Source organism: Macaca fascicularis, chromosome 6 (assembly GCF_037993035.2).
Source record: "Macaca fascicularis isolate 582-1 chromosome 6, T2T-MFA8v1.1".
Lineage (NCBI taxonomy): Eukaryota > Metazoa > Chordata > Mammalia > Primates > Cercopithecidae > Macaca > Macaca fascicularis.
Window position 1 is genome coordinate 144,684,720 of NC_088380.1, and position 27,656 is coordinate 144,712,375.

The 27,656-nt window shown below is 42.4% G+C and overlaps 1 protein-coding gene across 1 annotated transcript in view; it reads right to left on the reverse strand.

The window, feature by feature from the left end:
* CDC23 (cell division cycle 23) overlaps positions 1 to 26,761 on the reverse strand; it is a 33,295-nt gene extending 6,534 nt beyond the window's left edge. Inside the window, exons 1-9 of the mRNA XM_005557892.5 lie at positions 26,590 to 26,761; positions 26,429 to 26,501; positions 20,342 to 20,479; positions 15,521 to 15,563; positions 14,738 to 14,843; positions 14,502 to 14,634; positions 11,691 to 11,868; positions 11,512 to 11,609; positions 11,308 to 11,389 (exon numbers count right to left, since the gene is read on the reverse strand). Coding sequence (XP_005557949.1) covers positions 11,308 to 11,389; positions 11,512 to 11,609; positions 11,691 to 11,868; positions 14,502 to 14,634; positions 14,738 to 14,843; positions 15,521 to 15,563; positions 20,342 to 20,479; positions 26,429 to 26,501; positions 26,590 to 26,750 — 1,012 coding nt within the window. The 5' untranslated portion in view covers positions 26,751 to 26,761. The remainder of the gene's footprint in view (positions 1 to 11,307; positions 11,390 to 11,511; positions 11,610 to 11,690; positions 11,869 to 14,501; positions 14,635 to 14,737; positions 14,844 to 15,520; positions 15,564 to 20,341; positions 20,480 to 26,428; positions 26,502 to 26,589) is intronic.
* Between the last annotated feature and the right edge of the window lie 895 nt (positions 26,762 to 27,656).

The following is a 27,656-nucleotide window of genomic DNA, read 5'->3' on the forward strand; positions in this document are numbered from 1 at the left end:
ATACCCTTCCAAACCAGGCGCAGAGTTGGAAGATGGCTAGACCAGGGAGAAGAGCATAAATCCGATGGGAGAAGAACAGCATACAAATGGCCTAATTCAAACTCCATGCATAAATACAGCATCCTAAATAGTACAGGCTAGTCATTGATATCCAGGTCCTGAAGTCCTCCAGACCTAGGATTAAGCCCCTGCTCTGTCACTTAACAGATCTTGGGAATGTGCTCTCTCAACCTCAGTGTTCTCATCTGTAAAATGGTATAACAGCGCCTATCATTCAAGGACGTGTGAATTTGAATGGGTTAATTCATGTGAAGTACTTGTACTGAGGGGTGGTCTGTTCCCAAATGCCTCTCAGAGGAGGCTGAGATTTCCTTCTCTGGGGTCTGCTGTGTGCAGGTTTTTGGTCTTGATAAGAGAAGAAAATGCTAGTTTAGTTTGATTCTATACTTCCATTTCCTAGTATTTTAAAGATGCTCAACCTCACTCCTAAGATAAATGCAAACTAAACTACCCTTAAATACCATTTTTCACCCATGATATTGGCTAACATCCTAAAGTTTGGTAACACACTCAGATGTAGAGGCTTGAAGAATCAGGTCCTCTCAGACTGCTGACTCGAATGTAAATTGGTATAACCACTACAAGGGTAATTGGCAATATGTCAAAATTACAAATGCACAAAACCTTGGACTATGGACAATGTTAGTCACTAAAGAAAATTTTTCTAAAATCAAAAGACTAGAAATAACTCCAATGTCTATCAATAAGAGGCCATTCAATTAAATTATCCCTCTAATAAAATACTTTGCACCTGAATAAAGATAGTTCTTTTTGTGTTCATAGGACAGTTCTCCAAGATATATTTTAAATTATAAAATAGGCCGGGCGCGGTGGCTCACGCCTGTAATCCCAGCACTTTGGGAGGCCGAGGCGGGCGGATCACAAGGTCAGGAGATCGAGACCACGGTGAAACCCCGTTTCTACTAAAAATACAAAAAAAATTAGCCGGGCGCGGTGGCGGGCGCCTGTAGTCCCAGCTACTCAGGAGGCTGAGGCAGGAGAATGGCGTGAACCCGGGAGGCGGAGCTTGCAGTGAGCCGAGATTGCGCCACTGCACTCCAGCCTGGGCGACAGAGCGAGACTCTGTCTCAAAAAATAAATAAATAAATAAATAAATAAACAAATAAATAAATAAATAATAAAATAAAGATGCAGATGAGTATGTGTAATATGCTACATTTTGTGTAATAAAAAGGAAGTAAACATGAATATCTATTCACATTTGTCTTGAATAACCATAAAAAAATTTTAAGGCTGGGTGCAGTGATTCACACCTGTAATCCCAATGTTTGAGGAGGCCCAGGTGGGATTGCTTGAGCTCAAGAGTTTGAGACCAGGGGCAACATAGGGAAACCTCATCTCTATAAAAATTTTTTAAAAATATAAACTAGCTGGGCATGGTGGTGTGCACCTGTAGTTCTAGCTACTTAGGAGGCTGAGGTGGGAGGATTGCTTGAACCCAGGAGGTCAAGACCACAGTGAGTCATGATTTTACCACTGCACTCCAGCCTGGGTGACAGAGCAAGACACTGTATCAAAAATAAAATATTTATACCTTTTTATTCTTTTAAAGTTTCAAATCATGCAAATTGAATTCTCATCAAAAGTTAGTCAAGTAATAATTTTAAAATTTAATTTTGTAGAGTCAATCAATGTGTTCTGTGGTCAGCTTTGTGGGAGTAAACCTAGTCTTGCTAGAGTTATCATGGCCCACTCTCTGTTTATTAAAAGATATTTTTCATATATTTTTTATGCTTGTGCCCCAAACCTTGTTTACTTTGAGAGAAGTGAAACAAGTACTGCTCTCCCTGGAAGAAGGCAGGATTGCTCCTCAGACAGGGATAGAACAGTGCACAGAATAAACCTACTTCCTGACCATGTCTCTGCCTGTAGCTACTTGATTTTAACCTTGGTTGGACAAGTTGCCTTCTTTGCCTGCATGCCTCAGTTTACCATTTCATAAACTAAAGATGTTACTCTAGAATATTTTCCTTTCAGTTATTCAATTTTAACATGAATATCAATGACACATGCCAGTGCCCTTCTCTACTTAACCTCTCACACTTCCTTCAATTTCCTGACCACATTCTTCCTTTTTCAAACATTTAATAAGTATCTATTATGTGCCTGGCATGGTGCTAGGTGCTTTGGAATTCAAAGATGAAAGACCAAGTCCCTGCTATCAAAGAGCTCATGGTCTAGGGAAGGAGAAAGGCAAAAGACAATTATAATACAGAGGGAAAGTTCCATGATCAACCACATCCTACCCACAAAGCTCTCAGAAACGAAGAGTGCCAATATGACCCAGAAAAGTGTAGAGTCCCTTGGCTGTTACACTGTCTCTATGAGTAATATATTTACTTATTTCCCCCACAATCCAAGTGTTCCTGCTGCCTTACACTAGGAACAGTAAGGGCATCCTTGGCTCATTGCCCTTACTGTTTGGCTGTTTCTTGGGGAAATTTATCCTTTCCTTTCACTTCCTCTCTGGATTTATCCTGGAACCCCATAACTGGTCTTCACATCTACCATTTCTTCTTAATCCAGTCTATCATATATGCACCTGCTAGGCAAGTACGCCTAACATACTTCATTCCATTTAGTCTCCTGAACGATCAATCTCTGAATATAAAGGTGGCAAATGAACAAAATGCATGGCAAGCTGTGCTATCTGGTATCTGGCTAATCAGAGCCCTCCTCTGTGACATTTCCACATATCTTCTACACAATGACACATGATGAATGGTGGCCCCACCCCCAGATATTCTAAGATCCAGAGACACTTCTTTAAAAAAAAAAAAAAAAGGGTCTTGCTTGCTTCATTGACCAGGCTGGAGTGCAGTCACAATCTCAGCTCACTGCAAGCTCCGCCTCCCGGGTTCATGCCATTCTCCTGCCTCAGCCTCCTGAGTAGCTGGGACTACAGGTGCCCGCCACTACGTCTGGCTAATTTTTTGTATTTTTAGTAGAGATGGGGTTTCACCATGCTAGCCAGGATGGTCTCGATCTTCTGACCTCGTGATGTGCCCGCTTTGGCCTCCCAAAGTGCTGGGATTACAGGCGTGAGCCACTGCACCCAGCCAAAAAAAAATTCTTAAACACTGTAAGTTTTTATTCCTTTTAATATCACCTGGATACAGCATTTATATACACATTCTCTTTCTTTTTTTCTGAGACAAAGTCTTGCTTTGTCACACAGGCTGGAATGCAGTAGTACAATCACAGCTCACTGCAGCCTCTACCTCCTGAGCTCAAGCAATCTTCCCACATAAGGCTTCCAAGTAGCTGGGACCACAGGCACACACCACCAAGCCGGGATAATTTTTAAAATTTTTTGTGGAGACAGAGTCTCCCTATGTTGCCAGGGTGGTCTCAAATTCCTGAGCTCAAGCGATCCTCCTGCCTCAGCCTCCCAAAGTGCTAGAATTAACATTTTCTTAGATTATGCTTTACATCGGTGGTTTTCAAACTATATTCTTTGGAGCCTAGGTTTCTAAAGAGGTACCCAGGCCGGGCACAGTGGCTCACGCCTGTAATCCCAGCACTTTGGGAGGCCAAGGTGAGCAGATCACCTGAGGTCAGAAGTTTGAGACCAGCCTGGTCAGCATGGCAAAACCTCATCTCTACTAAAAATATAAAAATTAGCTAGGTGTGGTGGCGCGCGCCTGTAGTCCCAACTACTCAGGAAGCTGAGGCAGGAGAATCGCTTGAACCCAGGAGGCGGAAGTTGCAGGGAGCCGAGATCGTGCCACGGCACTCCAGCTTGGGTAATAGAGCAAGACTCCATCTCAAAAAGAAAAAAGAAAAAAACAGGTACCTCAAGGGTTAAAAACGTAGCACTCTGGCCAGGAGCAGTGGCTCATGCCTATAATCCCAGCACTTTGGGAGGCTGAGGCGGGCGGATCACCTGAGGTCAGGAGTTCGAGACCAGCCTGACCAACATGAAGAAACTCGGTCTCTACTAAAAATATAAAATTAGCTGGGCATGGTGGTGCATGCCTGTAATCCCAGCTATTCAGGAGGCTAAGGCAGGAGAATCACTTGAACCCAGGAGGTGGAGGTTGCAGTGAGCCAAGATCGCGCCATTGCACTCCAGCCTGGGCAACAAAAGCGAAACTCCATCTCCAAAAAATACAGGTAGCGCTCTAAGTTTCCCTCTCACACGAGAATCAAAGTAGTTCTATTCTCATTGGTCTTAAAAAGTGGAAGTGAAAGATTTCAGCTGAAGAAAGTATAAAAGCCATCTGTCTTACATCAACTGGTAAATAAACAAAATGTGGCATATCTAAACATAGAATACTACTCAGCAATAAAAGGAACTACTATACATGCTACAACATGGATGAACCTCAAAAACACGCTAATGGATGGGAGGCTGAGGCGGGAGGATCACTTAAGGCCAGGAGTTCGAGACCAGCATGGGCAACATAGTGAGACCCTGTCTCTAAAAATAAAAATTATCCAGGTGTGGTGGCATATGCCTGTAGTCCCAGCTACTCCAGAGGCTGAGGCAGGAGAAAGCTTGAGCCCAGGAATTCATGCTACTGCACTCCAGCCTGGTTGACAGAGAGACACCCTGTCTCTAAAAAACAAACAAACAAACAAACAAACAACAACAAAAAAAGCTAACTGAAAGAAGCCAGACAATAAGACTAAATACTGCATGAATCCATTTATATGAAATTCCTGGAATAGGTAAAACTACAGAGAAAGAAGCAAAGCAGTGGTTGCCAGGGGATAGGAATGGGACTGACGGCAAATACACACGAGGGAACTTTTTGGGGTGATGGAGTATTTTAAACTGGATTATGGTAATGGTTACAAACTATAAATTTACAAAAACTTATTGAAATGTAGACTTAACATTTTATGGTATGTAAATTATACCTCAATAAAGCTATGGTTTTTTTGGTTTTGTTTTTTGTTTTTTTGAGAAAGAATTTCGCTCTTGCTGCCCAGGCTGGAGTGCAATGGTACGATTTTGGCTCACTACACCCTCCATTTCCTGGGATCAAGCGATTCTCCTGCCTCAGTCTCCTGAGTAGCTGGGATTACAGGCACCCGCCACCATGCCCAGCTAATTTTCAGATTTTTAGTAGTAACAGGGTTTCACCATGTTGGTCAGGCTGGTCTTGAACTCCTGACCTCAGGTGATCCACCCGCCGCCCAGCCTGGTCTTGAATGCCTGGGCTCAAGCAATCCTCCTGCCTCAGCCTCCCAAAGTGCTGAGCCCCTGCACTGGCCTAAGCTATATTTTTTTTAAAAAAGAATGAAGAGCTACACCAAGACTAGGAAGGATTTTCACGAAATACTGTTGAATGAGAAAGGCAAAATGCAGAGTATGTATATAATATCCTATTTTTGTAGAGCAAGTAGCCCATTAAGCCTTGCATATATGTATATATATTCCTTTTAATGTGGCATGAGAACATGTTAACACAAGTAACTTAAAGGGGGAAAGGGGCAGCAAGCAAAAGAAACCCTGCACTTTAAAAAAAAAAATCTCCTTTATGGGCCAGGTGCGGTGGCTCACATTTTATTACTCCTTTTACAGATGAAGGAACTAAAGCACAGAAGGTTAGGTAACTTGTCCAAGATTACACAGCTAGTTAGTATCTAGACCAGAATTTAAAATTGGGCAATCTGACTCAGAGTCCAAAGCTTAAATATGCTATTTTGTAGTATATGTATATGTAAAATGTATATATATAAAATAAAATGCTGCCGCTCAGGTAGAGATTGTGACTGACAGGTACAGAAGGTAGCAAGTCACATCAAGACATAAAAGCAAAGGAAGCCAGGACTAAACAAATAGGAGATTCTTGCCATCACTCTACTCTTAAGATTATCTCATTCTCTCAGGTCCTCAGTTTCCTTTTCTTGTCTCCATCCTTCTTTCTCCTTTTCACTTCCTCTGAACTGGCTATAATACAAAAGCTAAAGTATATTTTTTGTCATATCTAATGTTTCCTGCTCGAATTTTTAAGGTAGGTGGGCTGAATTCAACAAACATTTATTGACTATATGTCAGAAATTTTACTGGGCATTACAGATATACTAAGGAAAAAAACACAATTCATTAAGGAGTTCGCCTCAAACGATTATTAAAAGAAAGAAAAGAGCCAGGCGCGGTGGCTCACGCCTGTAATCCCAGCACTTTGGGAGGCCGAGGCGGGCGGATCACGAGGTCAGGAGATGGAGACCATCCTGGCCAACACGATGAAACCCCGTCTCTACTAAAAATACAAAAAATTAGCCGGGCGTAGTGGCAGACGCCTGTAGTCCCAGCTACTCAGGAGGCCAAGGCAGGAGAATGGCGTGAACCTGGGAGGCGGAGTGTGCAGTGAGCCAAGATCCTGCCACTGCACTCCAACCTGGGTGACAGAGCGAGACTCTGACTCAAAAAAAAAAAAAGACAAAGAAAAAAAGAAGCTTCTAAATAATTATTCTTCTCAGATATATTGTTTTTTTGTTTTTTTGCTTTTTTGTTTTTTTTGAGATGGAGTCTCGCTGTTGCCCAGGCTGGAGCATAGTGGCACGATCTTGGCTCACTGCAATCTCTGCCTCCTGGGTTCAAGCAATTCTCCTGCCTCAGCCTCCTGAATAGCTGGGATTACAGGCGCCTGCCACCATGCCCAGCTAATTTTTGTATTTTTAGTAGAAACAGGGTTTCACCATGTTGGCCAGGCTGGTCTCAAACTCCTGACCTCAGGTGATTCACCTGCCTTGGCCTCCCAAAGTGCTGGGACTACAGGTATGAGCCACTGTACCCAGCCTGATTTTTTTGTTTTATTTTGTTTTGAGACGGAGTCTTGCTCTTTTGCTCAGGCTAGAGTGCAGTGGCGCGATCTCGGCTCACTGCAACCTCTGCCTCCTGGGTTCAAGTGATCTCTCCTGCCTCAGCCTCCAGAGTAGCTGGGATTACATGCGCCCGCCACCGCACCTGGCTAATTTTTTTTTCTTTTTTTTTTTTTAAGTAGAGATCGGGTTTCACCATCTTGATCAGGCAAGCCTCGAAGTCCTGACCTTATGATCCACCCACCCTGGCCTCCCAAAGTGCTGGGATTACAGGCGCTGTGAGCCCCCATGATTGGCCTGTGAGCCAAAATCAACCATTGCACTCCAGTCTGGGCAACAAGAGTGAAACTCCATCTCAAAACAAACCCAATTGCCTCTCTCCATTCCTCCTGCCAATACATCAATTTAGGCTGTCATTCCTAGGACTGGATTATTGTAACATCCTCCTACCTGGCCTCCCTGCCTCTAGTCTTGCCCTCTTTCTAATCCTCCCAGCACATTGTCTCCAGTCATCTTTTTTTTTTTCTAATTTCTAAAATTACTCCTGAACTCAAGTAATCCTTCCACCACAGCCTCTTGAGTAGCTGGAACTATAGGCACATGCAACTGTGCCCAGCTTCCGTCATCATTCTAAAGTGAAAATCTGACCACTTTAGAAAGGCATCAAAGGCTCTTCAAGATCTGGCCCCTGTTTGTACATTCTTACCTCCCACACCATGCCTCAGGCACAGTGAACTATTTCAAGCACAATGTTGGTTGTACGCTTCAATGCCCTTCCGAAGTCAAGCCTTCTCCCTTCTTGAGTTCTTTTTCTCCTGCCCATCCTTTAAGCATCCTTTAAGCATCACCTTCTTCAAGAAGCCTTCCTAATCTCAGACTGATTAGATGCTTTTCCTATGTATTCCCTCAACATCCTGGGTTTACCTTAATCATAACACTCAATGCATTAAATTCTAGTTGTTTTCTTACTGGTCATCTTCAATAGGCAATTGGGGTAGGTACTGCAAAACAAGGCACAGTGCCTGGCACACAGAAAATGCAAAAGAGATGCTTTCTGAATAAACTGGAGTCCCACTCTCACCATAATGGACTTTATGATTTATTTATAATGCTCTGATACTGAAAAGATCATTTGTTCCTTGTTAATCTGTGTTCTCATAGAATTTCTTCTTTCTTTTGAGATGGAGTCTAGCTCTGTCGCCCAGACTGGAGTGCAATGGCACAATCTTGGCTCATTGCAATCCCTGCCTCCAGGGTTCAAGAGATGCTCCTACTTAAGCCTCCTGAGTAGCTGAGACTACTGGCATGCGCCACCACACCCAGCTAATTTTTTTTTATTTTTAGTAGAGACAAGGTTTCGCCATGTTGGCCAGGTTGGTTTCAAACTCCTGACCTCAAGTGATCTGTCCACCTCAGCCTCCCAAAGTGCTGAGATTACAGGCGTGAGCCACCGTGCCTGGCCTGTTCTCACAGAATTTATTACATTTTTTATTAATGTTTACTTCCTATACTAGACCATAACTTCTTCAAGGGCTAAAAAAATTTATTGAATGATTGATGGATTAAAATTCCATCTGTTTATTAACAATATCCTAACCTAGAAAGGTACAAATATATGATGTCAATGTAATGTGACCAAAGACCCGGGAACAGGGAAGCTAGGCTTTCAATCACAATCAACCAAACCTACTTTCATCTAGGAGTGATCATTCAGCTGTCTATGTCAACTGATTATCAGGCCACACAGTGTGGCCAAGTATAGTATATAGGGCCATGGTTATCAACTGAGGGTGATTCTGACTCTCAGAGAACATTTGGAAATGGCTAGAAACACTTTTAGGTGTCACAACTGGGGGAAGGGAGTTACTGCCATCTAGTGGGTAGAGGCCAGCAATACAGCTAACATCTATGATGCACAGGACAGCCCCCAACAAAAATATTATCCAGCCCAAAATGTCAATAGTGCTGAGACTGACACACCCTGACGTAGGAAAACAGGCAGTCTCGTCTCTTTTTTGAAATTCTTATGAGCTTTTTAGCTATATAAAAGTTTAAAACAAATACACCTTTGATCCAGTCTTTCACTGCTAGGAACTTATTATATATAGTTGCATAAGCATGCAAAAATAAATATACATGTACAAAGATGTTTCCTGAAGCAATGTCTTCTTTTTTTTTTTTTTTGAGGCAGAGTTTCGCTCTTGTTGCCCAGGCTGGAGTGCAATAGCGTGATCTCGGCTCACCACAACCTCCACCTCCTGGGTTCGAGCGATTCTCCTGCCTCAGCCTCCTGAGAAGCTGAGATTACAGGCATGCACCACCACACCAGGCTAATTTTGTATTTTTAATAGAGACGGGATTTCTTCATGTTGGTCTCGAACTCCCGATCTCAAGTGAGCTGCCCGCCTCGGCCTCCAAAGTGCTGGGATTACAGGCATGAGACACTGCACCCAGCTGTGCAATGTTTATATTAATAAAATCTAGCCACAACTTATATAATAGAAAATGATTAAATTAAAATGATGGCCAGGGCTGGGCGCAGTGGCTCACACCTGTAATCCCTGCACTTTGGGAGGCGGAAGTGGGCGGATCAGGAGGTCAAGAGATCGAAGCCATCCTGGCTAACACGGTGAAACTCCATCTCTACTAAAAATACAAAAAAATGAGCCAGGTGTGGTGGTGGGTGCCTGTAGTCCCAGCTACTGGGGAGGTTGAAGCAGGAGAATAGCTTGAACTAGGGAGGCAAAGCTTGCAGTGAATTGAGACTGCAGCCACTGCACTCCAGCCTGGGTGACAGAGCAAGACTCCATCTCAAAAAAATAAAATAAAATAACTGGCCGGGCGCAGTGGCTCACACCTGTAATCCCAGCATTTTGGGAGGCCGAGGCAGCAGATCACAAGGTCAGGAGATCAAGACCATCCTGGCTAACACAGTGAAACTCCATCTCTACTAAAAAATACAAAAAATTAGCCAGGCGCAGTGGTATGCACCTGTAGTCCCAGCTGCTGGGGAGGCTGAGGCAGGAGAATGGTGTGAACCCGGGAGGCAGAGCTTGCAGTGAGCCATGATCACACCACTGCACTCCAGCCTGGGCGACAAAGCGCGGCTCCGTCTCAAAAATAAAATAAAATGATGGCCAGGCGTAGTGGCTCACACTTATAATCCCAGCACTTTGGGAGGCTAAGATGGGAAGACTACTTGAGCCCAGGGGTTGTAGGTTACAGTGAGCTAAGATTGTACCACTGTACTCCAGCCTAGATGACGGAGTGAGACCCTTTCTCTTAAAAAAAAAAAAAAAAAAAAACACCAGGTGCAGGGGCTCACACCTGTAATCCCAGCACTTTGGGAGGCCGAGGCAGATAGATCATCAGGTTAGGAGATCAAGACCATCCTGGCTAACAAGGTGAAACCCCATCTCTACTAAAAACACAAAAACTTAGCTGGGCGTGGTGGCAGGCCCCTGTAATCCCAGCTACTCGGGAGGCTGAGACAGGAGAATGGCATGAACCCAGGAGGCGGAGCTTGCAGTGAGCTGAGACCGTACCACTGCATTCCAGCCTGGGCAACAGAGCGAGACTCCATCTCAAAAAAAAAAAAGGTACATCTACAAAATGCTAGTCATCAAAAATAATACAAGTTTAAAAGTACTAACATGAAAAGATGGCAAAGATACTAAGTTAAAAAATAGGAAGTTAGATAGCACTATGTATAATGATATAGTTTTTGCAAGCAAACAATATAGACATACACATATAATACATACTTCTTTTTTTTTTTTTGAGACAGAGTCTCACTCTGTCACCCAGGCTGGAGTGTAGTGGCACGATCTTGGCTCAATGCAACCTCCACCTCCCGGGTTCATGTGATTCTTCTGCCTCAGCTTCCCAAGTAGCTGGAACTACAGGCGCGCACCACCACACCCAGCTAATTTTTGTATTTTTAGTAGAGACAGGGTTCCACCATATTGGCCAGGCTGGTCTTGAACACCTGACCTCGTCATCTGCCCACCTTGGCCTCCCAAAGTGCTGGGATTACAGGCATGAGCCACCGCTCCTGGCCCCTACACATACATTTTTAATACTTGCTCAGAAAAATATTCTGGAATCATGTTCACCAAACAATCTTCAGAGTGGGATTACAGTGAACTTTTACATTCTATGGTATGTAATTGCTACCTTTGGTACTTTTGTATTATTGAGTTGTTTGTTTGTTTGTTTGTTTGTTTAAGAGATGGGCTCTCACCCTGTTGCCCAGCCCTGGAGTGCAGTGACATGATCACAGCTGACTGCTGCCCTGACATCCTGTGCTCAAACAATCCTCCCGCCTCAGTCTCCTGAGTAGAGGAAACTAAAGGCACGCACCACCATCCCTAGCTAATTGTGGTTATTTTCACGTGTTACTTATAATAAATATAAATCTTAAAAGAAAAAAATGTAGTTAACTCTTACCAATTACACAGCATGTTTCTACACGATACTTATCAATCTCACAGAGGTTATGAGCCAGATAACTCAACTCCGATTTCATGCTCTGGGATAAAAGAAAAAGACAATATAAGTATGAAAAAAGAACTCCCTAAATTATTTTTCCTGTAGCTAATACAAGTGGGTGACAATCCAACCCAGGAGATACAAGCAAGGGAAGCAGCTCACCCTGACATAAAGAAGGTTGGAGAATGTGTCCATATTTTCAATCCTGTAAGGGTCTTGTTTCCTTAGCTCATTAAAAATGGAGAGGGCTTTGTCAATATCTGCAGAAAGAAGGTAGTTCAGAAAACAGCACAATGCACCTGTCAGGGTCTGATAGTATTTCATTGTCTTTATTCACTCACCTCTGATATTGTGATAGGCAACTGCAATTTGGGAAACAATATATGAGCTCTTAGAGAAGCCCACATCGATGAGATTCTGATACTTTTGCAGGGCCTCCTCTATCAACTGCAACTCTGTGTATATATGAGCCAGAAAAAACTCTTTCATCCAGGTGTCTGGCAAAGACAGGAACTTCAGCTGGCAGCAGGAGAGAGAGGGACACACTTAATATAACTTGACCTCTCTCTCAAACAAACATCCAGGAACTATCTTTATTGTCTAAAGGAATTTATCACTGAAATTTTATTAGAACACCTAGTAATGAAAACAGGGCAGTCCAATTAAGTGAATATGACTTAAAAGCATAATAGGGAGGAATAACCTAGTTGGGAAAGGCTCCAAAGAAAAGACAGGATTTGAGGTGAGTCTTAGAGAATGGGTAGGATTTAAATAGAAGAGGGGAGAGGAAGAGAAAGAAGACAATAGTCTAGACAAGGGTAATAGCATAAGGAGAGGCAAAACAGTCATGATGAATGTGAGTGAGTAGGATGAGGAAACTAGCTTGGTTTGCGGGGAGGCTATGTACTGGGAAGTAGTGGAAAAATAAAACTGAATGGGTAGAGTGCATTCTAGGGTACAACAGATAATGGGATACAATAGGGAACCACTGCAAATATTCAGTAAGAGAATGACATGATGACATGGGAGCTTTAAGAATAAGTTTGGAAACAGGCCAGGTGGAATGGCTCAAGCCTGCAACCCCAGCACTTTGGGAGGCTATGGGAGAGGATCCCTGAGGCCAGGAGTTTGACACCAGCCCTGACAAGAGAGCAAAACCTCATCTCCACAAAAAAAAAAAAAAAAAAAGAAAAAAATAGTTTGGAAATAGTATGCAGATGACTTGGAAATGGAAGTATAAAAATGGAACACTAGATAGAAAGTATCCATTACTTATAAGTAATCCAAATTTGAGATGACAACTGAGATGATAAAGGAAACCAAGAGAAAGAGATGTATACAAGAACGTAACCATGGTTATGTCTCATGACAGACTAGATAAAGGGAGATAACAGAAAAGGAAGATACAAGTATGACTCTAAAGTGTCAAGACTGGATGTCGTTGTTTTTTTTTTTTTTTGAGACAGAGTCTCGCTCTGTCGCCCAGGCTGGAGTGCAGTGGCCGGATCTCAGCTCACTGCAAGCTCCGCCTCCCGGGTTCACGCCATTCTCCTGCCTCAGCCTCCCCAGTAGCTGGGACTACAGGCACCCGCCACCTCGCCCAGCTGGTTTTTTGTACTTTTTAGTAGAGACAGGGTTTCACCGTGTTCGCCAGGATGGTCTCGATCTCCTGACCTCGTGATCCGCCCATCTCGGCCTCCCAAAGTGCTGGGATTACAGGCTTGAGCCACAGCGCCCGGCCTGGATGTCATTGTTAATAGCGATGCTAGTAAGAGTCTATCAAGTTGGGAGAATAATTTAGTAGGTAAGATGAGGAATTTGGTTTGCATATTTTGAATCCAGAGATTGTTTAACAAACTTTCAATGAAAGTCTAGCAGGCAGTTACACATAGGTGAATAAAAGTAAACCAAGATAAGATTTCAGATACAGATTTAGTGACAAGTCATTATTGGGGGAAATCAACAAGACTTTAAGGCCAAAATAAGGAACTGTATTGTTGCTTCCATTAGCTACTGAAGAATAGCAAAATAAACACTATAGACAATGTCCTCTACTAATAGCTAATAAAATGACTGGAGTTTAAAAACAACTTAATATACATTATTTCCTTAATGAGCAAATTTCCGAATCTTTACAGAATCCATGACAGCTCAGAAGAGGCCTAAACAATGTTTTTTTGTTTGTTTGTTTGTCTGTCTGAGATTGAGTTTCGCTCCTTTGCCCAGACTGCAGTGAAGTAGCGCCATCAGGGCTCACTGCAACCTCTGCCCCCCAAGTTCAAGTGATTCTCCTGCCTTAGCTTCCCAAGTAGCTGGGATTACAGGCACCCACCACACCTGGCTAATTTTTATATTTTCAGTAGAGACAGGGTTTCGCCATATTGACCAGGCTGGTCTTGAGCTCCTGACCTCAGGTGATCTAACCACCTTGGCTTCCCAAAGTGCTAGAATTACAGGCGTGAGCCACCGCACCCGGCCATAATGTTTTAATACAATTCTTGATAGCAGAGAAACCTTTCCCATAGCATCTTTGAGACTAGGGGAGAAACTATAATAACATTCAGTCTACAAAATAAGTCACAATAGGCTGGGCATGGTGGTTCATGCCTGTAATCCTAGCACTTTGGGAGACTGAGGCAGGAGGATCACTTGAGGTCAGGAGTTTGAGGCCAGCCTGGCTAACATGGTGAAACCCATCTCTTCTAAAAATACAAAAATTAGCTGGGCATGGTTGTGCGTGCCTGTAGTCCCAGCTACTTGGGAGGCTGAGGCAGAAGAATTGCTTGAACCCGAGAAGCAGAGGTTGCAGTGAGCCGAGATCGCACCACTGCACTCCAGGCTAGGTGAAAGAGCAAGACTCCATCTCAAACAAAAACAAAAACAAGTCACAGTAGAACTGAAATGTGAAAACATGAATATGAAAAAATTATTCTAGTATAACTGGATACAAATCCAACAGCAACTACTGAAAAAGAGCTAGTCATCAGTCTTTCAAACATAGACTTAATTCCAAAACGGTGAAAGACACCAGACGCACAGCAAAGAGAGAACTATAACCAAAGGCCTGCTAAAACTTCCCCCACCCCTATATTACTACAGAATTATAGAAGGCTTGAAGCAGAGGGTTTTTCACATAGCTCATCACAATTTACCATCTCTTTGTCTGTGATCAGGTTACAGAGTTCTAACCAGGCTCCCCAATGCAAGGGCAAAACATGAGTAGCTTCCACAAACACATCAATGGCCTCTTTCACCAAGTCCAGTTTTCGAAGCACCACACCATACCTGGGGAAAAAAAGAAACAATCACAGAAGTTAATGCTATTTAATAGCTCCTTTCTACTCAGGAGAATATGTTACAGAAAGTTCCAAATTACTGTAACACTTACAGATAAAGTCCAAATCCATCAAGTTCTCGAGCTTGGTGTTTTTTGCTGAGTTCCACTCTCAATTCTCTAAGAGCCTCATTTTTCACTTGTCCTTTTTCCAGGGGGCCTAGGAAAGAAACAGAATCTCTGTTCTAAGGTTAGGGTGCTGGTTTTGATTTTCTTATTTTATTTATTTACTTGTTTTACTAGAGACAGGGTCTCACTATGTTCCCCAGGCTGATCTCAAACTCCTAGGCTCAAGTGATCCTCCCACCTCAGACTCCCAAAGTGCTGGGATTACAGGTGTGAGCCACTGTACCCAGCTCATTTTCATATGCATACTCTCTTTAGCATCAACGAAAGTTACACCTGAAACCTCTAGCAAATACAAGGTACCAATGATATCTTACACAACCTATTTACTGTACCCCAGAAATTGCAACTACTAATGGGTTTACAGTCATACTCTGTTAGACCCACACAGTTTTTTTTTTTTTAATTTCAATTCGTTATGAATGTTTAAAAATGAAAAACCTCAACTAAAACTCTAAATTTCTAGCTTCAGGATGCAGAGAACAGAGAAGGGCCAAGGGAAGAAAGCCCTCACAATACCAAGCCCAAGCCCAGATTCCCCCAAGACAGCCCTCAGCTGTAGCTAGGTACAAGGCAGCTGAGATAAACCAGGTGCGGTCCAATTTGTAATGGTTATCCTCAGACCATTCATATTACCTGCCTGGCTCTTGGAGGCATTTAAGTTTGCAACCCTGCTTTTTAGGTCAAAAGGTAAAAGAAAAACATTCGTACCTAAGCTATCAACTGTTTCATCATCCTTCTTTTTTTCTCCAGACTGTAAGAGAAAATCAACAAATAGGTCTTTTTTCAGTTTATTCTAAAACATATTCTAAAACTAGCATCCTGATCCTACCTAAAGGGCCAAGTTCAAACAAAATGGCATCTACTTTCTGTCACTAATTATTTATTTATTTATTTATTTATTTATTTATTTTTTGAGACAGTCTCACTTTGCTTTGTTGCCCAGGCTGGAGCTCAGTGGTATGGTCTCAGCTCACTGCAACTTCTGCCTCCCAGGTTCAAGCGATTCTCCAGCCTCAGCCTCCCGAGTAGCTACGATTACAGGCACCCGCCACCACGCCTGGCTAATTTTTGTATTTTTAGTAGAGATGTGGTTTCGTCATGCTGGCCAGGTTGGTCTCAAACTCCGGACCTCACGTGATTTGCCCACCTTGGCCTCCCAAAGTGTTGGGATTACAGGCATGGGCCACTGTGCCCAGCTGGTCACTAAATTTAAATAACTCTTCAGAGGCTCCCTGGCCAAATCTGGAGTTATCTGAGCACCAAAATAATTAAGTAATGAATTATGCACAATTAAAAATATAGCAATCCATGAGTCCATACTGATACTAAATAGATAAATAAATGGGGAAAGGGAGGGAAGGCTCTTTCTTAAAGTAGAATGCCAAGGGTTGAGTAGTAAATGTAGACAGAATGCTAGAGTAGAAAATCATCATTCTGCAACATTATAGTAACGATTGCTTCAGATAAAAATTAATAATGAATATTAAATTTAGAGAAAAAGTTGTATGAGGAGCAAGGTATTTGCATGGTCTTAAAGTGTATCCCCACAGATTACTGATGAGTTGCAAGGGAAATAACAGTAACTACACAGTGGAGAAAATGGATAACATCTTCATCAAATGCTCAAAATTAACATTAGCAGTGAGGGGCTTATAGGCATTGTGTAACACTAGATGCAATGCTCTGTGAAAAAACATCGGACATATCCAAAATGAAGAATGTTCTATTAACAAAAGGGAAAGATTCACATACCAAGAATATGTGAAAAAAGGAGGAGAGAGGGAAAAGAAAGGAAGGGGGAATAGAAAGGGAAAAGAAGTCAAACACACAGAATGTACAACACAGGGTGAACCCTAATGTAAACTGTAGACTTTTGTTGATATGATGCGTCAATACTGGTTCACTGATTACAACAAATATATCACACTGGTGCAGGATACTGATGGTGAGAGAAGCTCTGTGAGAGTGGAGAAGGAGGTATATGGGAACTCCTGTACTTTCTGCTCAATTTTGCTGTGCACCTAAAACTGCTCTAAAAAATAGTCTATTAATTTAAAAAAAAAAAAAAAGAAAGGAAAAGAAAGAGAAAAAGAAACAGGGAGGGAAGAACTATAAATTTCAAAAAGAGTCAATGACGTAAAAGACAAATAAGGCTGTTCCAGATTAGTGGAGATTAAAGAGACATGACAACTGATTCCAGATGGTACTGAGGGGGAAATGCTATAGAAGACACTGCTGGGTCAATTGACAAGACTGGAATTCAGCCCAGTGCAGTGGCTCAGGCCTGTAATCCCAGCACTTTGGGAGGCCGAGGCATGCGTATCACCTAAGGTCAGTTCTTTCTTTCTTTTCTTTTTTTTTTTTTTGAGACGGAGTCTCGCTCTGTCGCCCAGGCTGGAGTGCAGTGGCCGGATCTCAGCTCACTGCAAGCTCCGCCTCCCGGGTTTACGCCATTCTCCTGCCTCAGCCTCCCGAGTAGCTGGGACTACAGGCGCCTGCCGCTTCGCCCGGCTAGTTTTTTGTATTTTTTAGTAGAGACGGGGTTTCACCGTGTTAGCCAGGATGGTCTTGATCTCCTGACCTCGTGATCTGCCCGTCTCGGCCTCCCAAAGTGCTGGGATTACAGGCTTGAGCCAAGGTCAGGAGTTTCAAAGCAGCTTGACCAACGTGGCGAAACCCCGACTCTATTAAAAAATACAAAAATTAGCCGGGCATGGTGGCGAGCACCTGTAATCCCAGCTACCCAGGAGGCTGAGGCAGCAGAATCACTTGAACCCGGGAGGCGGAGGTTGCAGTGAGCCGCGATCACGCCACTGCACTCCAGCCTGGGTGACAGAGCTAGACTCCGTCTCAAATAAAAAAAATAAATTTGGAATTTGATAATAGATTAAATATGGTATCAAATACCATATTTAACAATATGGTGTTAAATTTACTAAAGTTGATGACTATGTTGTGGTTATTTAAGAAAATGTCCTTATTCTAAAGAGAACACATTGAAACATTTAGGGGTAAAGAACGATGATATCTGCAACTTACTCTCAAACGGTTCAGAGTTAAACAATTCCATGTGTATGCACACATTGTGTAGGGATAGAGAGAAATGATAAAGCAAATAGGATTAATGTTCACAATAAGCAAATCTGCATAAAGAGTACATGAGTGCCGGGCATGGTGGCTCACACCTATAATCCCAGCACTTTGGGAGGCCAGAGTGGGTGGATCACCTGAGGTCAGGAGTTCAACACCAGCCTGACCAATATGGTGAAACCCCATCTCTACTAAAATTACAAAAATTAACTGGACATGCTGGTGTGCACCTGTAGTCCCAGCTGCTTGGGAGGCTGAGGTAGGAGAAACGCTTGACCCCCACAGGCAGAGGTTACAGTGAGTCAAGATCGCGCCACCACACTCCAGCCTGGGCGACAGAGCAAGACTCCGTTTCAAAAAAAAAAAAAAGTACATGAGTATTCTTTGTACTATTCTTACTCTCGCAACTTGTCAATTTGGAATTATTTTCAAATAAAAGGTTAAGAAGTAAACATCCAGATTTTCTTTTTTCTTTTTTTTTTTTTTTTAGGAGATAGGGTCTTGCTCTGTTGCCCAGGCTGGAGTACAATAGTGCAATCTTGGCTCACTGCAACCTCCACCTCCTAGGCTCAAGCAATCCTCCTATCCCAGCCTCCCAAGTAGCTGGAGTCACAGGCACACGCCACCACACCTGGCTAATTATTGTATTTTTTGTAGAGACGGGGTTTCACCATGCCACCCAGGCTTCCTTTTATATTTTATATATTTGCCGTAAGGAAGTTTATTTTATTCCAAACTTCAGCAAATGTTGGTTCTATTCTACCATAACTCATCCAGATTAGTGCTTCTACACAGGTATAGATTGTATGTGAAAGATTAACTTTTTAAATCCCATAATTTCAAAATATCTTTCTTAAACTCATGGAGATAAGCAAAATGTGGTATATAAATACAATGGAATATTATTAAACCTTAAAAAAGAAGGAAATTCTTATATATGCTACCACATGGATGAAACTTGACAGCATTATGGTAAGTGAAATAAGACAGTCACAAAAAGACTAATACTGCATAATTCCACTTATGTAAGGTACTTATAGTACAGATCATAGAAACAGAAAATAGAATAGTGGTTGCAAAGGGTTCCTACCTTGGGGGAAAGGAAAAATGGAGAGTTATTGTTTAATGGGTATAGAATTTTAGTTTCACAAAACAAAAAATGTTCTAATGATGGGTGATGGTGATGGTTGAACATTATAAAGGCATTTAATACCACTGAATTGTAAACTTTAAAAATATTAAAATGGGCCGGGCGTGGTGGCTCACACCTGTAATCCCAGCACTTTGGGAGGCTGAGGTGGGTGGATCACAAGGTCAGGAGGTTGAGACCACCCTGGTTAACACAGTGAAACCCAGTCTCTACTAAAAATACAAAAAAATTAGCCAGGCATGGTTGCGGGTGCTTGTAGTCCCAGCTACTTGGGAGGCTGAGGCAAGAGAATGGCATGAACCCGGGAGGCAGAGCTTGCAGTAAGCCGAGATTGCACCACTGCACTCCAGCCTGGCAACAGAGCGAGACTCCGTCTCAATAAAAAAAAAAAAAAAAAAAAAAAAAAAGTGAAAATGGTAAATTGGGGAAAAAAAAAAAAAGATGACTTAAACATAGTCCATAACTGCAAGAAGTTACCATGCTTGACAAATACAAGCTATGCTAATAGTTGATCAACCCAAATCAGAAAATCTGAAATCTGAATTGCTCCAAAACCCACAACTTTTTCAGCACCAATGACACTCAAAGCACCAATGACGCTCACTGGAGCATTTTTTTATTTCAACCAGTAAGTATAATGCAAATATACCAAAATCTGAAAAAAAAAAAAATCTGAAAAAAATCCGAAATCTGAAACACTTTTGGTCCCAAGCATTTCAAGTAAGGGACACTCAACTTGTACTAGGAAATGAGAGTATATAAAATGTTTTTTTTAATCAATTTATATGGATAAAAACTAAGAAAAAGTAGGCAAGTAAATTCATAATGTTTCAAAGTAAAATAATAAATTATACTTAAATTATTATTCAATACAGTATTAAGTTGGTTTACTTGTATTGTCCTTTACAGTCATAATTTTTAATAGTCATGAAAGAAAAACAATAAATATACTATAAAAATGATAAATGAATTTATAAATTTAAAAGTCAGCCCAGGCTTTTTAACTTCTTACACAATAATATTAATTTACAGGCATGAAGAACCTTATATAACCTAAAGCAAATAATCAGGTTGTTACTTATCCTGTTAGTCATTCCTAAGAATATTTTCTTCTGTACCACCATTTTTAACTTTATTTATGATATCTTTGTTTAATTATTGCTAAGCATTTATAAAGTACATTCATTCAGTGGCCCATTGCTAAGCTATTTAAAAGATTTAACTTTTCCATTGGTTCTAAATATGGATGTTTCACTAAAGGCAGAATGACATTTTAAAATGGCCCTCACCAGATATCTGGAATACATATACAGAAAATAGGCTTTCTTGCTATCGCAGCCATGCAGAAAATGTGCTGCCCGATCATACTCTTTAACATCAAAGTAGGCCTTGGCCAGGGTATAGGCATCCATATCCTGGGCATCCTCCTAAAAAGGAAACAAGCTTGTGTAAGTGGTTGGGAATAGGACAACAAATGTTCAAATCTAAAAAGTATATTCATTAATTTCAAGATGTGAGAGAAAAATGATTGTTTTCTTCCTCCTAAAAACCTAGAATATGTAGATGCATATATATATAATTTTATATATTTATTTTATTACCAAGTAAGCCCACAGAACTTTTTTTTTTTTTTCTGAGACACAGTATCACTCTGTCACCCAGGCTGGAGTGCAGTGGCGCAATCTCAGCTCACTGCAATCTCTGCCTCCCAGGTTCAAGCGATTGTTGTGCCTCAGCTGCCAAAGTAGCTAGGATTACAGGTGTGTGCCACCACCTCCAGCTAATTTTTGTATTTTTAGTAGTGATGGCGTTTCACCATGTTGGTCAGGCTGGTCTCAAACTCATGGCCTCAAGTGATCTGCCTGCCTCAGCCTCCGAGTAAAAAGTGCTGGTATTACAGGTATGAGCCACTGCACCCGGCCAAGCTTTTCTTTCTAAAATATTTTTTCAAAATAAAAAGATGGAGAAAAAAGAAAACTTTAAAAAACTAAACTAACACACTCATAAATGTGTATTGTTTCTATAAATGTAGTAGAAAGTTGAATAGGCTTTGGTATTAAGGATCTAGATTCAAATTCTGACTTTTTGATTTCCTGGTTTCAGGACATTGGTAGGGAGGTTACTTAGCTTCTCTGAGCATCCATTTCTTCATCTGTAAAATGAAGCCAATAATACTGACCTTACAGATTTGACTTGAGGAAAATGTGAGTCACATAAAATATCCAGCATTAATATTGGCATTCTATTCCTTCTCCCGTCTTTTAAATTCCTACATAAATGCAATTTACGTGCAATTACTTTTGTTTTTTGTACTTCAATAAAGTTTTGTCATAATTTAGTATTGCTGAAGGCACAGAACACAGCTATAATTCTCTAGGTAAAAAAAATTAGATAATATCACATTTAAGTTAAAAACATACAATCCTTGGCTGGGCGCAGTGGCTCACACCTATAATCCCAGCACTGCGGGAGACCAGGGCAAGAGGATGGCTTGAACTCATGAGTTCAGGACTGGCCTAGGCAACATGGCGAGACCCTGTCTCTACTAAAAACACAAAAAATAGTTGGGTGTGGTGCTGTGTGCTTGGGGTCCCAGCTACTTGGAAGGCTGAGGCAGGAGAATCGCTTGTTGCAGTGAGCCAAAATCACACTATGGCACTTCAACCTGGTGACAGAGCAAGACTCTGTCTCAAAAAAAAACAAAAAACAAAAATTGAATCCCCCAAATTCTTTTTTTTCAGACAGAGTCTCGCTCTGTCACCTAGTATGGAATGCAGTGGAGCGATCTTGGCTGACTGTAACCTCCGCCTTCTAGGTTCAAGCAATTCTCCTGCCTCAGCCTCCTTAGCAGCTGGGATTACAGGCACCCGCCACCATGCCCGGCTAATTTTTATATTTTAGTAGAGACAGAGTTTCATCAGGCTGGTCTTGAACTCCTGACCTCAAGCGATCCACCCGCCTTGAACTCTTCGGCAAAGTGCTGGGATTACAGGCATGAGCCACCGCGCCCGGCCCAATCCCCCAAATTCTAAGGATGAGTTAATTTAAATTTGAATAACTTTATTTTCCTCCTCTTTCTTGCCCTGAACATCACCAGCACAAAACTGGAACGAAAACATATTCAGTGCTTTCTTCATTGGATCAACATGTCCTAAATATGGCCATTTAATTTAGGATTCTGGGGGCCCTTTTCACATCCACTCACCACTTGTTTCTTTCCCCCCAACCCTTTCACCTGCATTATGCCTTTTTGAATAAGAAATACTCATTACTGTTGAGTGGGACAAAAAAATCAAGAAAGGCATCATCAGGAAAACAAAATGGATTATAATGAAAAGCATTCAGGTTATACAAGCCTATGTATACATACATATTATAGGCCCTGCATAAAATATATTCATAACAGTCTATATATCTTTATAATTCAGAAAGTTTTACTATTTGGATTATATTATCTTAAATTTTTTTGTTTTGTTTTTGCTTATGGGAAGAATCTGGAACGTTCTACTGAAAATTACATATAATTTAGAGGCATTTAGCATTTGGCTGAGTTTTATTTTGTTTCGTTTTGAGACAGGATCTCACTCTGTCTCCTGGGCTGTAGTGTAGTGGCGCAATCTCAGCTCACTCCAACCTCAGCCTCCTGGGCTCAAGTGATCCTCCTCCCACCTCAGCCTCCGGAGTCACTGGGACCACAGGTGTGTTCCACCGCACCACCATGTATTTCTAGTACAGATGTGGTTTCACTATTTTGCCCAGGCTGGTCTGGAACTCCTGGCCTCAAGCAATCCTTCCAAAGTGCTCGGATTACAGGCATGGGCCACCATGCTCAGCCAGGCTGAGTTTTTAAACCAAGAAGCCACAATTGGTCCTAGTCACATCTTATATTCAGCACCTTGGGAGGCCAAGACAGGTGGATCACCTGAGGTCAAGAGTTCGAGACCAGCCTAGCCAACATGGTGAAACCCCATCTCTACTAAAAATACAAAAAATTAGCCAGGCGTGGTGGTGAGTGCCTATAATCCCAGCTACTTGGGAGGCTGAGGCAGGAGAATCACTTGAACCTGGGAGGTGGAGGTTGCAGTAAGTGGAGGTCATGCCATTGCACTCCAGCCTGGGCAACAGAGTGAGACTCAAAAAAAAAAAAAAAAAAAAAGCTTTGGGTCCAAGACAAAGGATAACAAGTTTAAAGCCTTATATGACATGCTTCTTGGGTAATATTTATAGAACACTGAGAGTAAGCAAGCCAGGTGTGGTGGGTCACACCTGTAATTCCAGCACTTTGGGAGGCTGAGGCGGGCGGATCACCTAAGGTCAGGAGTTTGAGGCCAGCCTGGCCAACATGGTGAAACCTCATCTCTACTGAAAATACAAAAAAGTAGCTGGGTGTGGTGGCACACGACTGTAGTCTCAGCTACTCAGAGGCTGAGGCAGGAGAATCCATTGAACCTGGGAGGCAGAGGCTGCAGTGAGCGGAGATCATACTACTGCACTCCAGCCTGGGTGACACAGCAACATTCAGTCTCAAAAAAATAAATAAATAAAATAAAATAAAATAAATCACAGTTTTAAGGTTTACTGTAGTTTAAACTTTAGATCAAAACATTATTCTGGGGTTTTTTTAGAGACAGTTCCTAGAGAAGACCTGAAAACACTAAGTACACGACAAATTAGTAAAGAGGCTGCTGAATCAATCATTCTCACAGCACACTGAAAGCTATTCAACAAACCAATAGCTAATAGTTTACAATAATTCAGTAATGGTCAGGTTTCTGCAATGTCTGTAAAATCCCTGTATATAATATGAACCCTCAGGAGAGGGTGATATTTACTGAGGTGCTACTTCTCAATAAATATGCTTTATTTACTCATTCAATAGTTATTTATCCTATTTAGGGAACACTTATAAACCGTTGGTGGAATTGTAAGTTAGTTCAGCCTCTTCACAAAGCAGTTCAGAGATTTCTCAAAGAACTAAAAATAGAATTACCATTTGACTCAGCAATCCCATTACTGGGTATATACCCAAAGGAAAATATTCTACCAAAAAAACATCTGCACTTGCATGTTTACCACAGCACTATTCACAATGGCAAAGACATGAAATCAATCTAGGCGCCCATCAATGGTGCACTAGATAAAGAAAATGTGGTACATATATACCATGGAATACTACACAGCCATAAAAAAGAACAAAATCATGTCCTTTGCAGTAACATCGATGCAGCTAGAGGCCATTATCCAACATGAATTAACACAGAACTAGAAACCCGAATACAGCATGTTCTCACTTACAAGTGGAAGCTGATCACTGGGTACACAGGGAGATAAAGATGGGAACAAAAGACACTGGGGACTCCAAAAGGCGGGAGGGAGAAAAGCAAAGGGTGAAAACTATCTGGCCAGGTGCGGTGGCTCATGCCTGTAATCCCAGCACTTTGGGAGGACAAGGCAGATGGATCACCTGAAGTCAGGAGTTCCAGACCAGCCTGGTCAACATGGTGAAACCCCGTCCCTACTAAAAATACCAAAAGTTAGCTGGGCATGGTGACGGGTGCTTGTCATCTGAGCTACTCCGGAGGGTGAGGCAGAAGAATTGCTTGAACCTGGGAGGCAGAGGTTGCAGTGAGCTGAGATCATGCCATTGCACTCCAGCCTGGGCAACAAGAGCAAGACTCCGTCTCAAAAAAAAAAAAAAAAAAAGTAAAACAAAATAAAACTATCTATCGGGTATTATGTTCACTATTTGGGTGATAGGTTCAACTGAAGACCAAACCTCAGAATCACACAATATATCCATGTAACGAACCTGCACAGGTAACCCCTGAATCTAAAACTTAAACAACAAAAACAATTATTTATCCTATTCAGGATCAACGATGGGCCTAGGCATTATGAAAGTGGGCACAGGAGTAAAAGCTAGTGAGACAGATATAAATTGGATTGACTAAAAAAATGTACCTAAGAGTTAGCCGGGCGCGGTGGCTCACGCCTGTAATCCCAGCACTTTGGAAGGCCGAGGCGGGTGGATCACAAGGTCAGGAGATCGAGACCACGGTGAAACCCCGTCTCTACTAAAAATACAAAAAATTAGCCGGGAGCAATTGTGGGCGCCTGTAGTCCCAGCAACTCCGGAGGCTGAGCCAGGAGAATGGCGGGAACCCGGGAGGGGGAGCTTGCAGTGAGCCGAGATTGCGCCACTGCACTCCAGCCTGGGCAACTGAGCGAGACTCAGTCTCAAAAAAAAAAAAAAAAAAAAAATTTACCTAAGAGTATACCGTATGCTTTACTTATTGCTTTATTTAATCTTCTTGAAAATCTAGCAATTATTAACATTACCTATAGATGAGAAGGCTGTCACTTAGAAATCATTTGCCCACATTGGTGCTACTAATAAAGAACTTGACTGAAATATAGATGCAAGCACCAGGTACACTTCTAAGCAGCCTATATTATTATCTCATTGACTTCTCTCAATATCCCCATTGAATAGGTACTATTACTATCGTCACTGCACATATGAGGAAATTGGCTCAGAAGGTTAAGTTGCCAAAGGTCACTTGAACCCAGGATCATCTAAACCCAGCGCCTAAACTCAACCATTACTTCCTATGCTGATCAGACAACAGTGTAGGTATTGTAAAAACTTTTTTTAACTGTTTTTTGTTGTGTTTTTTTTGAGACAGTGTCTCGCTCTGCCCTCAGGCTGGAGTGCAATGGCGCAATCTCAGCTCACCGCAACCTTCGCCTCCTGGGTTCTTTAAGAGATTCTCCTGCCTCAGCCTCCCGAGTAGTTGGGATTACAGGCGCGCGCCACCAGGTCCGGCTAATTTTGTATTTTTGGTAGAGACGGGGTTTCACCGTGTTGGCCAAGCTGGTCTCGAACTCCTAACCTCGTGATCCGCCCACCTTGGCCTTCCAAAGTGCTGGGATTACAGACGTGAGCCACCGCGCCAGACCAAAACTTTTTATTCTTCTCATCCTTTTGGACTATCTCATATTTATTATGAGATAGTCTTATAATTCCTTATAATAATATTTACTATTATGAGGCACTCTTATGTCTAGGTTTGGCTATAAGCACTAAAAGGCTGAAATCATAAGCAATAATTGTTTACTAATTCTCTCCAGCTTAAAATAAGAGGACCACCAAGTCTTTCAAAGCTCAAGAAAACTAGATGGATAAAATCATTGACAACACTCAGCTCTTTGAATGCTTGAATTCCCTCTAAAACACTCAGCTCGTTGAATGCTTGAATTCCCTCTACAAACACTCCCGCTAAGCAGTTTGCTCTCCTCCAGTGACTGGACACTCAGTGGCTCTTGAGGCACATCCCTGGGTTGATGGGGAGCGCTCAGAGTAAACATGTCCTTACCTCTGTAATAGGCGGAGGCGGTTGCAGCTCGGCCAGAGGCAATGCGGGAAGAGAGAAAGCCAACTCCGCCGACCTGGAACACCCACACAAACTAGATCAGCTCGACAAGCGCCCCAAGGCCAAGGATTCAAGCCCCATCCCTTCCCACTCCAATATCTCACCATTTGCTACTGTGCAGTAGGCCCCGCTCCCGAGTAAGGCCCGCAATAAGCAGCAGTTGCTTTTTAATTTCCCGCAAATCTGAGAAATCGCTGTTTGTGGACAGGACAGGCGCCACTGCCGCCGTCACAACCACCGGGACTACGGAGGTACTCGCAGCCATTTTCCCGACTCGGGCCACTCCAGCCAATCACCGGCGATAATACTGGCTGCCCAGCTGCACCAAAAATATGTGCCTGTCATTGGCCGGCTCTTGCTCCGGAAAAACCAATCATAGGTCTTATTTCTGATAACGTCACGAAGAGGCGGGGGAAAAGAAACAATTACATCCCTAAGTGGCCAAGAGCTACTGAGGCGGGAAAATTAGAAAGTAGGCGGGGCGAGGGAGAAGCCACGACCTCTGGGCGGGGCGGGGAAGAGGGGAATGAGTGACTGGGAAAAGTAAACTGGGAAGCTAGGGGTGGGAGTTGGGGCCAGAAAGGGTGGAGTGCCTTTCACTTTAGGGGTGATGTGATTGGATAAAATAGAAAGGGTGTAGTTTCAGGGCCGACTCTACCAGAGAATGACAAAGTGATGTATATGCTAAGAAAGGTGCATGGTAGCCTCTGGATTCTTCCTTAAAATAGGAGGATGCATTGCCCCATGTGGAGGATTTTTCCTCTTTGTCTACCCTTTCTTACCCCGGGTAGCCTGGGGAGGTGAGGGTGAGAGCATTTTTATATAACATTTGTTTAACAATAATTGTTAGCATTTCACATTTATTGAGGGCTTATCCTGCAACAGGTTCTGCCGTTTTACAACTATAATCTGGTTTAATCCTAAAAACAGCACTATGATATTCGTATCATCCCAATTTTATAGATAGAAAAACGGAAGCTCGGCCAGGCGCGGTGGCTCACGCCTGTAATCCAACACTGTGGGAGGCCGAGGAGGGCGGATTACGAGGTTAAGAGATCGAGACCATCCTGGCCAACACGGTGAAACCCCGTCTCTACTAAAAATACAAAAAAAAAAAATTAGCCAGGCGTGGTGGTGCGCGCCTGTAGTCCCAGTTATTTGGCAGGCTGAG